This window comes from Phaethon lepturus, unplaced genomic scaffold (assembly GCF_000687285.1).
Source record: "Phaethon lepturus isolate BGI_N335 unplaced genomic scaffold, ASM68728v1 scaffold9452, whole genome shotgun sequence".
Classification (NCBI taxonomy): domain Eukaryota; kingdom Metazoa; phylum Chordata; class Aves; order Phaethontiformes; family Phaethontidae; genus Phaethon; species Phaethon lepturus.
Genome location: NW_010525509.1, coordinates 37,452 through 53,682, shown reverse-complemented (window position 1 = coordinate 53,682; position 16,231 = coordinate 37,452). Strand labels below are relative to the sequence as shown.

General features: G+C 42.3%; 1 protein-coding gene across 2 annotated transcripts in view; it reads right to left on the bottom strand.

The window, feature by feature from the left end:
- MYL1 (myosin, light chain 1, alkali; skeletal, fast) overlaps positions 1-13,130 on the bottom strand; it is a 19,824-nt gene extending 6,694 nt beyond the window's left edge. The window contains exons 1-2 of one of the 2 annotated variants that reach the window (XM_010282771.1): positions 12,852-13,130; positions 1,224-1,251 (exon numbers count right to left, since the gene is read on the bottom strand). In XM_010282771.1, the coding sequence (XP_010281073.1) occupies positions 1,224-1,251; positions 12,852-12,971 (148 nt within the window). In that variant the 5' untranslated portion in view covers positions 12,972-13,130. Of the gene's footprint in view, positions 1-1,223; positions 1,252-1,505; positions 1,531-2,328; positions 2,381-12,851 lie in introns of those variants that run through there. The other variant, XM_010282772.1, reaches the window with a different exon arrangement.
- Positions 13,131-16,231: the final 3,101 nt, after the last annotated feature.

The following is a 16,231-nucleotide window of genomic DNA, read 5'->3' as shown; positions in this document are numbered from 1 at the left end:
GTAGGGAAGCTGAAAGAAATATTTTGCTTTGTTGTATGTATGCCAGCAGCTTTGAATTGATGGCATTTTTCCATAAACCCTCCCAACCCTTTTGTAAAAGTTTTAGAATTAAAAAGTGAGGAAGAGGCCACATAATTTTCTTTGTGACCAGGAGTGTTTGGACTGCAGGAAGAGAAATGTTTCCAGTCTCACTCACTGCACTATACCTCTCCCTGTTGCTTTGATGATGTTACCCAGAGCAGGCTGGTGTTCAGGAAGTTTAGGGCTCTCTCTTAAGACCTGCTTCTAGATACTCCTCTCCCTCTGGATTTCTAGTAAATCCTCATATCTTCCATGCAAAATACTTTTGTTCACAGTGAGAAGTCTACTGAATTTTTAATGTTTTTTTAAACCTATGTTATTTAATAAACCCTGAAAAAACCCTGAAAGCATCTCTTAGGATATTTAAAATACTCCAGCTTAGATTTCCAGAGCTTCAATGGGCATTTTCGTTCATGTAATAATTTTTAATCGGATCTTTCTAGCAGATTGAAAGCAAAAAAAAAAAAAAAAAAAAAAAAAAAAAAAAAAAAAAAAAAAAAAAATTGGAACTTGGTGGTGGCTTGTGAGGATACAGCAAGATGCTCCAGAATTGCAGCATATCCAGACTATTGTGTTTATATGCAACAGTTTACACAAGTCACTTATTTGCTAACTATTTCCATGCTTCATTAATGTATTTACATTAAAGCAGCCTTTCTTCCTCCCCAAAACCTCCCAGCAAGTGACATGTAGGCCTCTTGCATCTCCTGTCCCTGTAAAATTGCAATGTCACTGCAGCTAAGTTAAATTTTCAGCTCAGTCCCTCCTGTTGTCCTTCATCTGCCTATTTCCCCCATGACTTTCAAATGCAAAACCCGTTTTCAGCATCCTTGTGAATGGCCAGTACAGGAGCACAACTGAAAAATGATCAGTAGGTAGAGCTGGTAACACCAGTGTATTTCCTCTTGTACCATGGCATAAACTTCTCAGCTTGGGCAGCACATAAGCATCTAGATAAATTATGTGTAAGCCTATGGTCAGGTTCTTGTTCAGTGTAAGCACTGCTCCTCTGAAGTCAAGAGTGTGGTGATTTATACCAGCTGAAGCCCTAGCTCAACTTTTTGTAACAGTTAAACTTCTGAGCCTGCAGCTCCTCTCTGAATGCACATACATGTAAAACAATCGGCTGTCTTGTAACTTACCATCCTGCTGCTCCTTGGAGAACTCGATCTGTTGGAAGGAAATCAATCACAAAAAATAGCTTAGGAAGGGGGGGCTGGGGGAGAACCTGTTTGTTTTCTAAAGCATCCAGCTCAATCCATGAGTCATCTTCCAAAACAGCAAAAATCTGGCCTGTCAGATGCGCAGAAGTAATGCAGATATAGCAAAAGAGCTGTTAAGACTAGTGAATATTTAGCATTTGGTAGCCATTATGTTCCCCCCCTTCCTGCTCCCTATTAAAGTTTAACTTTTATTTCACTTACCATTAATTTGGTCAGGAGTGAAGGACTGCAATTGGGAAGAAAAAGAGAGAGAGAAAAGAAGAGAACTAGTACTGCTGAAAATGCACTGAGAGAAAGCAAATAGCACAAAGTAGATGAGGGCTCTCGCATCTGTCTTGCCTAATGTAATTAGGCCATAGCAACCTAAACTAGCAACTTCCCTTGTAAAAATGCATCACCAGACCTATTCTTAAAGATTCTGTTAAAATCTGCATCCCAGGGAAAGCCAAGGTTGTGCCTAGAAGCAACAAAAATCTAAAGGGTCTTAACAAAGCAGTTGTTCATGCACCATCAGGTCATTTACTGTTTTAGTATAGACCCATCTTATTAAGGCTATTTGAAGTAATATTGCTTAACAAGCAGCTCTTTTTACCTTGACATAGAAATTAAACCAATCTCTTAAAGTTTGTGTTTCAAATTAGTTTTTGACAGTACGTTGTTTCATAAAATACTAAACTATGATATTTTCTTATGTAAAAATATTATTATTTTCCATTGCCACTTTAGCAAGTTGCATCCAATTTAAAAAAAAAATGCTTAGCAGACAGCAGTAGCAAGTTGTAACCCTTCTGTCTGAGGAAGACGCCGCGCGTCTACCATTGCCTGGTGCAGAACTTGAGGCCAATTGGAAAACCTCGCATAGTCCTTTAGGTTTAAAGGAGGAAAGCCAAGCAAAACTAAACTGTCTTCTGGACTGTCCTTCCTCTCCCCTCCCACCCCCAGAACTAACTTGAGCGAGAAACCAGATTTACTTATGTAAAATACACTGGCTCATTGCTAACGATTAGCTTTCCAGTGGACCCACCATGGTTGAGAGTTGGAAAAGCAGAGCAGCAGACGGGCAGGAGGGATTAGCTGAGAGGTCTTGAGAGTGGTCCTGCTTTCCTGGTCTTTCTTCCCCCTTATTTATGCGGCGGCGCTGACGGCATTGCCTGGATTAGGTGTCAGAAGGAAGTGGTCCCTCCCCTTGGCGAGTTCTTTAGCTTTCTTAGGGCAAAGTGACAGGAGGCTCCATGTCTTGATCGACATCTTATGATGGCTATTTTTAGGAGGCTGGAAAGGAGCAGGGAGTGGCAAGCAGCAAGTTTGATTCATGTCAGCACTTTCTGGGTCTGTACGGTCAACAGGAGATGTTCCTTGTCTGGACCTACCAAGACTTCCTTATAGGGAAGGGCTCTATTTCTCCAATAAGCTATAAAGTCAGTGAGCAAGGAGCGCTGAGGGGTGCCACGTGTGTGCCCAGCTGGCTGGTTTTACACATGGCTTGCAGGTTGTGTTAGATGCAGCTGGATGGTCCTCGTACCTTTGGGCTTTACTCAACCCCTTATATGGATAATGTAATGCTCAGTGTTAGATGAGTGGTGCTGCTGCTCATCTGCTCAGTGTGATCCATGCGTTGGCACTGAGAAGATGATTAACCTGTTGATGGAGGTAGTGTCCAACTGTGAAGCTCTTCTGCACTGGTCACGTTTTCCAAATTTTGAACACTTTTAAGGGAAAAATCATTTGTGCACTTTGGATCCAGCTATGTTGCTCAGTTAAGAGCTGATGTGGAGATGTACTCTGCAGGGCAGTGGGGTAACTTGTATTCAGAGCAGTCTGTGCTCTCTAGGATACCCTTCCCTAGGGCTGGAGTTAGGCAGGGCACCAGTGTGCCAGCTTCAGAGCTCAATGGTGTGAAGTGTGGTGTGAGGAGGTGCTGCTGAGCTTTTTCTGATGGAGAGGCAAGGGAGAAGCCACGATAGAAGCTAAGACCCCCCAAAGGCTTTGTGGAGGGGAAGGATGACTGTTCATGGTGGGGAGAGGGGTACTTGCTTTTTGGGTTGTGGAGGGGTCATGGTGGGACTACAAGTGGGGAATTTCTAGGTAGGTTGCAGGAGGTAGAGACTGCAGCTTCTTCAGTAGCAACTATCTAGTCCCACCATGTAGAATCCTCCAAACCCAGCTCAAATCTGTGAATTGATGCTGTGAGACACTGTAAAAAGATTATAAAACTTTGCTCCAAACTTCTTCCTTTCCCTGTCACCTCAACTGCGTCAAGAGTGTCGTGGAACCAGGGCAGGAATGGTTGTGTGACAACAACAAACTCCCTGTTGCAAACGCAAATCCCCTCTCTAATCTCAATTGATTTCCTTTTTTAGCATTTGCTGCTCCTGGCTTTCTAATAACAAAATGTGATCAGTGAGGGAAATTTTCATCAGTAGCTCACTTAGTTACCCTGAAGATAAGCATAATATTTCTGAATGTCTCTTTTTCAGTATATTGAGGGCTCTGAAAGAAAGAATCAAATCCAAGCAGACTTAACTTTACTGTTTGGTTTGTTTTTTTTAACTGAACAATCAAGTCTATATGTGGTTGGATTTGAGACATTAACTTCCTGTTGTAAAAACTAAAGATAGAACTGCAAAGAATTTTCTAAGCTCGCTGTTTTAGCCAGAAAACATTCCTTCCAAACAGATTATTCATGTTTTTTGAGAAATATCTGGAAAATATACCAAATATGAAAAATGCTCCACTGCCAATCTTTCACTTTTTTTTCTGCTATTTGTAATCTATAGCCTGTGGGAACCGAGTTGTATTCAGGAAAAAGTGTAGCCATGATCGGGTGTGGTTGCATAGAAAAGGGGGTTGATGCTTTGGTCCGAATTAGGTAACATGGGTTTAGCACAGTGCAGACATCCTGATTAATACTGGCTGGGGCTGGATCTCAGGCAGTGAGAAAACTAAGATAGATCTTGGCCATCAGACCCAATGCATTAATAGAGGAGCTTTCTAAAGACTTTGGCAGAGCTGAAATGTTGCCTGGGTCAGTGCAGTGTGTTGGCTTTTGTGGAATTTTCCTTCTGCCCTTAGCTTCTCACTTTCCAGTGCTGGCAACTGGGAAGTGCTCCCCTGAAAACAGGATTTAAAAAAAAAAAAAAAAAAAATTAAAGGAAAACTTAGATTAATTTTCTTGAACTTCTTTTTTTCTTCCTTCCAGATAACCTTTATGGTTGGCTACAACAAAACTCATCCCAAAGACTTTAGATGTCAAGCAGAAAATAATTGGGGGGTGCATTTGTCTTGGGCATAGAAAACTGACACCTGGATTAGCCATCTGACTTGAATGGGCTATCAAGTATGTATAAATTGAGAAGGGTCTACATATAAGCAGATTGATCTTTTGACCCTGTGAGACTTTGGCTCAGCATTTAGATGAGAAAATACTAGTGCATCACATCAGCCCTTCATTTTATTACTGATTCTTGGATAAAAGCTCACTAGACAGTTTTTCTGTGGAGAAGTATGCTAGCACAGGCATGTTGCATTCACCTGCATTAAGAATTGCCCTGCTTTAAGCCAGTAGGGTCTGACTGGAGCTTAAAATGCTACTTGCTTTGAGTAAGGGCACCTACAAATGGCCTTGGTATAGAAAATACTTCAAATGCTCCTTAAAAGCAATTAAAGGTAAGATTTCTGAGCCTGTAAGGAGCTTTCATGAACTTCAAAATATACAAAGAAATATGTTCCAGTGGTCTGATCTTTGCTCTGATCTTGGCAGTGTTCTCTGCATTTTCAGAGGACATGATGTGTCTCAGGGCTTTAGGGAAGATGTTGAAATTTTAGGGAATTGAGAATGAAAAATTAATGCCCCACCTCGAAATAATGAAAGGTTGACTGAACTGGGAAATGGCCTCAAGTTGCACCAGGGGACGTTTAGATTAGATACTAGGAAAAATATCTTTATGGAGAGAGTGGTCAAGCATTGGAACAGGCTGCCCAGAGAGGTGGTAGAGTCACCATCACTGGAAGTGTTCAAAAAATATGTGGACATGGCACTTCAGGACATGGGTTAGTGGGCATGGTGGTGTTGGGTTGATGGTTGGGCTTGATGGCCTTAGAGGTCTTTTCCAACCTTAATGATTCTGTGAACTGCAACACATAGCAAGACCTGGATTTCTCTAACTTTGTTTAGCCCTTATTTATGGACAAAGTTATTATCCAGGAGGTTATCTGTGCCAAAGAAAAAGGTGGTGTTTTGTTTTGGTTTTTTTTCTATTGTTTTGTTTTTAAGATTAAAGCTTTTCCCTGTATAGTTTGTGACTACCTTCTAGTCACCTTGTTGCTAGGTAGAGGCATTTTGATCAGGTCCCAGTTATATATGGTGGGTGGATAGGGTTGTATGCAACTCTTTATTGCAAGCTAAGCAGAAGACCCAATCTACACAAATCTTTATTTCCAAATTATTACCAAAATGACTAATTTTGCAACAAATCAATGGTTCATGGGCCTTAGGGTCCTGACCTTTAGAGTGTGGTGCTGTGCTCACCTATTTAGACTGGTGAGCACTGGGACTGAGTACAGCTGTGCTGAGTAACAGGTGCTTTGTGCTCACTGAAAATGTGTAAATGTCTGGACAGGGTGAAAAGACGCTGCTGGGAGTTAAAGCATTCAGCTCCTCTGTCTGCTTGTTACCTTTTGGGTGAATTACAGAAAAGGGAGTCATCTTAGGACCTTATTAGAGAGTCATCAGATATTTCAAGGTACTGTCTCTGTAGAAGAGACTGAGAACATATCAGATGTCTTGGAAAATCAGAGAGGAGAAGATTGGAGAGTCCCCTGGGATACTCATTGTATATTTAGCCTTCTATTCAGGACTAGAGGGTTTTTTTTTATTATTATTATTTTTGGGTAGAGATAAGCTAGGATTGTGCCTACAGCAGTTCATGTGATATCTGCTCGCCATTAATGCCTGCTCCTTGATTAATACAGCTGCACATATTTTCTAGTCGACATCACTGGGTGCAGGATTACACAGCGCTCAAACCCCTCTGAAAAGCAGGCTGTCATTCCTCCCATCCCTCACCCCGGTTCGATAGCTTGTGCGATCGATGCCACAGATCTTAGAAAGGCTACTTCTCATTTAAGTAAGAATCAACAGCCTGATGGATTTAACTTCATTTCTTTTGTGAGGTGGAGAAATAGTAGGAGCAGATGAGCTCTTGAGAGAGAGAACTCTCTTTTGAGAACAGAGCTGGCTAGAAATACAAGTGAAGAAAGATAAAAAATGACTACCATTAATGCAGGAGAGAAAATTGCATGTGTGAGATACCATGAGGTTTGGAAGAATAGTTCAAAATCTGTTTGAGTTTAATTGACGTAACTGCAGATGAATTTGAAACTTTTCTAAGCATTCTGTCTAACTTTCCAGCTTGTTTACTTTTAAAGCTTGTAACTTCACAGTTGCGCAAAAATTTCTGGGTGAGCTTTGCCTATTAATGTGCCATTCTGAAACGTCTGGGAGTGAAATGTGCTCTAGCTGCCATGTTGATCATACCATTTTGAACAGATTTCATTGGCTTCATGGAGGGAAGTGTGTTCAGTTGTGCTCATTTGTAAAAATGTCTCTTTTCTAATCACATTTAGTTTTGTGTGAATGTGTATAATTGAGAAGATGTGCAAGCAAATGTGAGGCTCTGGAGCCCTGCTGTCAGAGGGATTTGTTGTTTTAACATGCCTCCCCGTGGCAGTGTTAGAGTATTAACATTATTTAAACTATCACTACTTGACATTTAAGTGCTAAGCGGTAAACCAGCCAGCTGAAAGTGTTTTTTGGCAATGGATATAAGATGTAATAAAGCCTTAGTGAAGTGGGGGCAAATTTCCAGCTTGGTTGTTTCATATCTCCTTACAGACAACTTCTTTCTTTACTTGTCATTGGCTAAATTAGTTACCTTCTTCTTGCCTTATGTAAGATAAACTCAAATATCTTGTTACTATATGTTACAATCTCTCTGTGCTCTAAGGGGGGTTAAAACAGTATCTTAGAAATATTGTGGGGTGGTTTTGATTTATTAGTTGAGTGAAATGCTCTGCCACACAACCGCTGTTAACACTTGAAATTACTCTGTGAGCTCTTAAAATGTTACTCTCTGTATAATTTGCTTTGAATTCCACTGTTTCTACCAAAGTTTGGCACTTTGCAGACATTCCAAAGGCTATAGGTATCATTGTTTTAAATGCTGCCAAAGCCATGATTTACTAAAGAACGGATCCTGTAAAAAATAATTTTCCAAATATTTTTTCAGGTTAGCAGACATAAGAAAAAGTGCCTACTAATATATATATGCATAGTCCCTACGTTTGAGGGAGTCCTTGATTAGCAGCATTTTAGGAAGAAAAGGACGCAAGATTCTTCTGAAAACTGCGAAGAAAGCTAAGTGCTGGCTTTTCTGTTTGCTTTTCCTTCTGGTTTTCAACAGTGTCCCAAAAGGATGTCTTGGTGTGTGGCTGAGTCTGATGTCCAGGTTATCTGTCCTGGGACACCTTTAAGCCTTGCCTGTGCAGTGATTTAGCAACTGCTATCATCGTGGGTCTGGCATCAGTGGTGGGGTTCACTGGGGCAAGGGATTTGGCTGGGGCTGCTCTGCTCCAGGATGGATCCCAAATGGTGCTGTCTTAGCGGTGAAAGCGGTAGCAGGAAGCTGGTCAGGATGGTGTCAGATAGGCACCTTTACATCTCTTAAGGCTAAGTCATGTTTGTGCTTGTCCCCTTCCTACCTGAAAGAGCACTTGGGACTGGTGACCTTGTCTAATGGGTATATCAGTCCTAGGGAAACTTTCTGGAGTCATCACTGGAGCTGGATCAGGCATAATCTGAACGTCTGTGCCAAAAATTTCAGGCAAAAACCTGCCAGTTCCTAAGAAAGCCCTTAGCACTATGAGTAAAGCGACTGTTAACATTCCTGTTCTCACTCCACAGCTTCACGTGGAGTTTGTCTGCAGCGTTAATAGCTCTCTGAGCGCTTCAGCTGACATTTGCAGTCCTGCTTGCCCTCCAGCCCAGAAGCTTTTTGTCAGTGCATTTTAGTGCGTTTATCTCTCTCTGGTTATATCCAATGCAATGTCTGTTCACAGATGACCTACTTGAGTAGTGAATGTAATAAGAATAAGGACACATGGAGAAACACTTTTTACTGCCTTAAGAGCTCTGTATTTAAAAACAAATGATCACACATTTGCAAACACAGGTTTGCTTCCGTGCAGCAGGCTTTGTCATGCATCACACAGTTACACAAGGCCTTAGCAAGTCTTTACTAGTTGACAGCTTTTAGTTATTTTCCCCCTAAAGATGTGGGTAGCTTATCTGCTGTTGAGCATGGCATAATTGGTGTCCTGAGATTTCAGTCTTGAAAAGACCAGCATGTGAAACCTTGTGTGCCAAATTGAAGTCACTTAGGCTATGGATACTTGCAAGAACCCAATCTCTGTCTGTGCTCAAGAGAGGATACTCAGGTGTATCCTTGAAATAAAGGGCCTGGTGTGTGATCAGAGTGCTACACGTTCAGATTACCATCTGCAGAGCAGAAGCCTATGAAGGACTGCACTCAGCATCTCCAGCACCCAGATCCCAAAACATTGCAGTTAATGCTATGAGCCTGGGCTCAGTCCAAGGATTCATTGTGTGTGCTGGGAAGGGCCCTTAGATTTCCAGTGAAAAACCCACACACTTTTCCTGTTAGTGATAGGGACCGAGTTAAATGGATTTGGGCACTATGACGTTTATCCATTTCCCACTGCCTCAGTTACAAAACCAAGCTTGAGACATCCTCATCATTAATGTCTCATCCCAGTTGTTGCAGACATAGACTCATAGTAGTGCTGTTTGGCAGCTCAACGTTTCTTCTCTCTCAAGCTTGTGAGGGAGAAGGAAGTTGACAAAATAGATAAGCTATCTTTTGGGGAGTGTTCTTGGCCAGTTTTAATTACAGAATTCTCGGGAGTCTCTTAAGAAAATTACCCATATGGTCATTTTGCTTTTAATCAGTTTGCTTTTAATTACCTTTAATTTAATTCTTAGATGCATCCATTACCCTGTTCTTCTTTTCTCAGTTATGATTTCATCTTTAACGTTTGTACCTATTGTTCAAATCCAGGCCATGCTAGTAATAAGGAAAACTGGAAGTATAAATTTGGTCTGGAAAGGCTTGTGCAAAGAAGATTGAATTTTTCCCGAGTTTGGGGAAAAGGGTCTTTACATTTCCATTTAAAAACAAATTCTTCCTCCCTGCCTTGATGTCCTCCTGTGGTTGTTGTACTGTAACCTAAGGTGAGCTGAGGGAAGGCTGAGTTTAGTGATTTGAGTCTTGAGCAGTTAGGTATTCCTGTTATTTTTATAGCCAATAGATGGTGCTCAAAAATAGAAAATCCCATATCAGCTGCTATTAGTACTAGCAAATCACCAAGTATTTCCTTTAATTGGATTAAAGTGGGGAAAAAAGAACAGAAGAGGGTGAAAGGCCTGTCACAACTCTGATGGTGACAGGCAATTTTGGGGTGCCTGCATTTGCAAGAACCCAGCTTGAGACCTTTTAAGGAATAAAAAAAAAGCCTAACTTTCAAAGTGTGCACCCCAAAAGGCTCATAAAACCAGATTCCCTGAACATGGGTCACACAGGGTATCTGAGAGAAGGGGTACCACCAAAAGAAAGTTTGTAAACCACCTTCTTGCTTGTTTTAGAGAATATTATGGTCTCTGATGACAATTTAAAATGAAGTGCAATGCCAAATGTGGCTTATTGGGCTGCTGTAAACCCATTAGGCACCTCTATCCTTACCCACTCCAGGTGTGACAATTAGAAGGGTCTTGGACGTCCCTTGAGGAGACATCTCTGTCCCTGAGGAGTGGAGGGGAGCCCACTTGATGCCCTTGTTCAAAGTGCTGAAGGCTATGAATTCAAGGCCTGGTAAATCAGCACAAAGACCCTGCCCCAGGACAGGATTGCTCACTGAGTCCTGGTCAAAAACCTAGTTTTAAGTACTCTCTGCCTCCAAAGTTTTGCTGGAAATTATTCTGTGCCTTTTCACATGCTGAGACTTTTGTGGCTGAATGGAAGGATTCAGAATTAATTAATGCCAGTTAAGGGACAGGGCAAATTTGTATTCCTGACTGTCTTCTGAGAAGTGATTTGCCTGGGAGATGTGGCATTGTTTCCCTTCACTGCCTGATCTCTCAAAGGGTGAAAAAGGGTAACCCAGGGTGGTTGATTGGGACCTTGAGAGGTTGTCCAGTCCCTGCCCCTTCTCCAAGGCAGGATGAAAGCCACCATTGTTGTTCCTGGTACCTTCTCGAAAAGCCCAGCACTGGAGGTGCTACAGTCTACCTAGGCAGCCGTTGACTGATGTGGAGTCTCAGGTGAGAGGGGAAGGTCAGGGACAGAGGGGACATGTGTCACCCTCGTGGGTAGCGTGGGTTTCTGCATCACCTTGTGGCCATGACTGTGTGGTTGGCTAGGCTCCCCCTGCTGTGGGGGAGGCTCTGTCCACCCTTGAAGCTCCTCTGAGACACCCTGCTCCTTGCCTGGTAAGGGCACAACGAAGAGCGGAAGAGATAGTGATATCATGCTAGTGATAAGCATGCAGGGCAGGGGGCTGTGCCACCATCACATTGTAGGGCAGTCCTGTAGCCTCTGTGACAGTGCTCATACCTTCACTTATTTGCAAATAGGATTAGTAATGCTTATGTGCTGCCGTTAGTGTTAAAATAATAGTTTTATCTTGCTAGCCCAGGTTTTTTTTCCCCCTCTTCAAAGAGGAAAATATTTTGTCAGATATTACCTTTCAAAAGAAAGAATTTACGGAAACTGTCTTCTTTTATCAGTCTGAATATGACAAAACCAGGAGCGTTCTCTCTGTGCTACCAGTATATATTTCCTGCCATTATAGAGAGCTGTCTAGGAAAAGGAGTGAACTGCAGAGATGCCTCAGACTGCAGCCTGCCAGTTTTTCGCCGGTAATACACTAGTAAGTCTATTTATGTAAAGATAGATTAGCTAGGATCACTGGAGTTGAAAATTCTATTTTCTTCTAATGAACTGGACATAGAAAGCTATCAAATCATATTAAATTATTTAGTAGGAAATCTAGCTTGCGTTCCTTTTCATCTCTGGAAATGAGTGAAATGTGAGGTCTAATCTAATTTTCAGATAGTACTCTCAAAACCAGTGGGCTTTTCATGTAGCCTTTACTATGATCACTCAAGGTATTTCAAAATGTATTTTTTCCCTTACTCTTGTTTTGCTTTACTCTTGTTTTACTTTGCCGGTGGGTTCAGCTTCAATGTTATGAGAAGCTACATACTGTTTCAGAAAAACACTGACTACTGATTGTGAAAACTGAAGTAAAGGTCAAGAAATTTCACTAAATGGGTCATGATCTGAGGACTGTATGTATTAAGATACCTGAAACAGAATTCATCATGAGATGGAAGTGAGTAGGTTCTATTAAGGGTGTTTGTACTCCTTCTTTTCTCCATAATAGGCATGACTGCTTATGCAGAATTTAGCAAATTGGTCCTGGGACCAACCAGCTTGTCAGGTAGGTGGAGAATAACTATTTATAGTCCTACCCAGAGAAACTGGTTTGTCTCTCCATCTCTTTAACCACTTAACCTCCCTCTCCTCTTTCCTAAGTAAAGAGTTTCCCAACATGGAGGAGTTTTCCTAGAAGGGTCAAGGCAACAATCAGTGATGTTGGTTGGCATGCAAAGTCTAAAGACACTATGAGATCAAATGGAAATGTAGTCAGAGGGAAACCTCTGAAAGAGCCTTCCTCTTTGTTGCTTTCAGTTTGCAGCAAATTGCAAATTCTGAGCAAATATATAAAGGTGAGAGGAAATCACTTGAAATGCTTCCATCCATAGCTTTCTAGCTCATGATGTCTATCAGTTTGTTGTACAATGCAAATGAAAACAGCTGAAACAGCCAAATCCCCCTTTTTTTTTTTAAATCTGTTCTGTTTCTGCTTTTAAAGACAGCTATGCTGATCTCAAAACACATGACCAAGGAGTCACTAGGTGGTTGCACAAATTTAGAAAGGAATTTGAGGGGGAACTGCAAAATAAAGTTTGGTTTTAGTACAGTGCTATGGGAAAACATTGCACTTCAAGTTTCAGTAACCTTTTCCGGTCCTCATGCACGTATTTTAGGGATTTGGGGGTGGGAGTTGGTTGTTTTTTCTTTTAAATTTGACTTTACTAAACAGGTCAGGCTGTTACTGATTTGGTAAAAAATTCTGAGGGCCACACTCCGAAACCCTTTTGAAATCACTTGGCTTCACTCTTGTGTTAAATCATGCGCCATGCCTTACACCCCTCTAGCTACTAAAACAATCAAAAGCTCAGGCAGGTCAACAAACCCATTGACTGAGGTTACTCATTCATTTCACCGCAGTCCCTGAACTGGAACCAAACACATGCAACACTTCACTGCAGGTCTCAGCCAGGACTCTGCTAAGTTTCCCCTTTGGGAACGCTTCGGGTCCGCAATCAGCACGCGTTCATCCATTTACCTTGATGCTCTTGAGATCGATTGCAGGTTCTTTGGGTTTAGCTGGCGCGGGTGCTGGTGCTGGCGCGGGTGCAGGTGCTGGTGCTGCCGCTGGTTTCTTTACGTCCTTCTTTGGTGCCATTTTGTGTTGCTTAAACTTGAAAGTAAAGGTGCTCCTCCCCAAAAAAACTTAAAAAAAACCCAAAACAAACAGCAGCCCTTAAAAGTGATTCCCGGGAGAGGAGCAGTGGTCAGAATGAGCTACAGCCTGTGCCCTCGAGGTGGACCCAATGTGCTAAACTCTGTAAGGGCATATATATATTTCACGTAGTGCTTCGTACAGTCCTGCCACATGCAGCTGGATTGGACAGCTTGCTAATCAAGGGGGATGTCATTCCAACTCGAGCTATAAATGGAATATAAGAGTTCAGGGCTTCATAAGATCAAGGGACTTTCAGTGGCTTTTCCCCCCCACCCCCCTCTTTAAAAACCCCAACCACCTCCCCTGTATTTTTTTTAATGTGTGCAAAGGAGAGGGAAATATGACAAACGCAGTTTCAGAACTGCTGTTGAGATTCAGGCATGGATTGAACAGTCCTTTTTCTCATCAGAATTTCAGTTCTGCTTAAGTAATAAATCTTCTTTCTTTCCTTCTCTCCCATTTTCCCCTACGCCTGTGTAGCGCTCCAGGAGGATTTGGTTTCACGTAGGAATTTTGACTTTCATGGCTGGGAAGATCATCAATTTCCAACCTCATTTGCCTCTCTCCCCACAGTCTCTCACTCCTCCTCTGCTTCCTTCTTTTACAAGGAAGTGTTGATCAAGCAAAGGCTCTGGGTGTTTAAAAATAAAGCAGACAAATATGGAAAACACTGCAGTACCTTCAGCCAAGGCATCTCTCCTAGACCCCAAGTGTCTTTCAGCTGCTGTTCATACTATTCCTTTCTATCATGTTAAGACTGTTTAAAATTGAAAATTGCTTCCTTTAATCTTTTCCTTTGATCTTTTTCCTCTCATAGGGATAAGCTGTGCCCTGGTAGAATGGAGATCAGCTGGATGTTATGTCTTCCCACACAAAAGATTTCCTTTTTGTAATACATTTATGATTGGAAACTAACCATCAAGCAAAGGAGGCACTTCTGTTTTCACCTTTTTGCCTGTCCGTCCTGTGGTTTTTGTTTATCTTTCCACCCTTTAGTTTCCTGATGGACCTCCCTGTTCCCTGTGATCTCCAGGAGACACAATTTTCAGGAGAAGATGGCTTTTCTGTTTTCAGTAGACTTTTTCCACCACAGCAAAACAGCTTCTAACTCTTTCAAACCTGATGGTTCCCCCGGGACCATATAATGGGTATTTTCTGCAGAAAAATCCAGGACTTACTGATTGTTCTGCCCTAGTCCAGCAATCTCCCATTTACTCTCCAAACTCCTGAAGTTCTGTGCTAGTAAGTGCAAAGATTTTGATGGGGTCCTAATTTCTGTCTCATGAACTATACTCTGGGGTGTTTTGTAACTATTTAGAGCCTGAAGGCCTAGAAACTCTGCATCCAAAGTCTGGCAGGGTATCCAAGCACTTGCATTTTAGATTAATGTGTTTTAAGGGAGGTAAAATTACAAAAATGCACACCAAAAAGAGGGATGGAGAGTGGCTAAAGGTGAATTTTCATGTAAGAAAACCTGTGCTCAGAGCTCTTTTTTGCTGCAGCCCATGACCTTAAGCATGAGGCTTTTTGGAAGTTGAGTCATCTCTTTTGAATGAATAGACCTACACTGATGCATACAATTTGAAGCTGTGGCTCAGTCTCTGTTTTAGAGAACACAGACCAAGAGAGATTTTATTTTGTTTTTTCTGCCTTTATAAGTTTTGTGAATGCTTTGAGACAAAGAGCCTGTGATTTATGAGCTCTTCTGGCTGCCTTCAAGGTGCTTGATGGAGGGATCCCAGCTCTGCTAGTCTGCCCAGGAAGGTGATGGCATGGCCTCTGCTGTACCATTGCAGGTTAGCAGGAGCCTGTGGGCTGTCATCCCTGAGGGGCCTGCTGAGGCCATCCCCAGTGATGCTGATATTTTACATTGTGCAAACCAAACATTAGCAAAATCCACCAGCAGAAATGTATCCTGGGATAACTTGGGTGGAAATAGTTTAAAATAATCTATGAGAACTTGTAAGTAATTGCAAGAAAGAACCAGTGATGATCTAAGAATTTTTAAGGTCACCTGAGGTTTGTAATGAAATAAGCCTGAAAGCCACCATCAAATATATTTTAAAAGGTAGATGGGCTTTCAAAAATCTAGCATGAACTTGATGCTGGCTCTACACAGTGTGGCCTGTCTAAGAATACAGATGCATCTGGACATGCTTCATCCTACCAGAAAAAGAGGTCTTGTGCAGAGCTGCCACAAAATAATTGTATGTTGATCAGGTGAGAAGATAAACAGGTGCGGAGGGGGAGGATGGCGGGTCCTTAATTCAATTGCTGGGTTGATTTGGATCCAGTCAGTTTTCTGGGCTTGGGACAGGATACCATGGGTTTATCTGCCTGGCAAGCTTGGATCTTTCCCAGGACATTTGTGGGAGTGCATCAGGTCTGTCCCGAGGGAGCACGCTTGTCCCAGGTGATGCAGAGGACACGTGTCCCTGTGCTCTTGTATGGGAGCTGCCATTCACAGGTCTCTGGCGGTGTTGTGCCATCTTGCCCTGGGCTGCAGGGCTCATTCCAGGGGCTGCAGCAGGAAGGCTCCTCTTCTGCTTTTGGCAGTAGCTTCATGTGAGCAGGAATACTAGAGCAAACCCTAAGCCTCTCCCTTGTGCTTGCTGGGACTTGCTGAGATCTGCTTCGAAGGGAAAGCAGCAGCAGCTGGGGATGTGAATTATCACTGGCATCTGCCTCATTGGGTGCACAGCTCCTGGGGAGTGTATGGATGCCTGTATCCTGCAGGAGAATCCATGTTGAGGGGAGGCATAATGAATGGTGACAGAGCTTCAGATTTCACAAGGCCTCAGAAAATCCAGTAGTGAGAAAGCTGCTGGTTGGAAACCATGCCCTCTTAGTCCTGCTACTCACTGAAACAGAGGTCAGCTTGCTTAGGGCTTGCCCGGTTTTTACAAATGGTTTAATTAATGAGGATGCAGTTCTGGCCAACACAAAACTTTTATGCGTTTGGATTGCATTTAGTTGAATTAATATAAGGGAAGTGTCTTTTCCATCTGGAGCATTGACATGATTCATTTGGACACTTCTGAATTGGAATATGTTCCTTTTTTCAGGCTAAAGTCACATAGAGGTGGCATTGATTTGCAGCACCAGATGGGAAGTGGGAGTTCCTGCACTGGGCTGCACTCCCTGTGGAATTACTCTGGAGTCTCTGCCTTTCTGGTCCGATTTTAACAGGATGGCTCTGT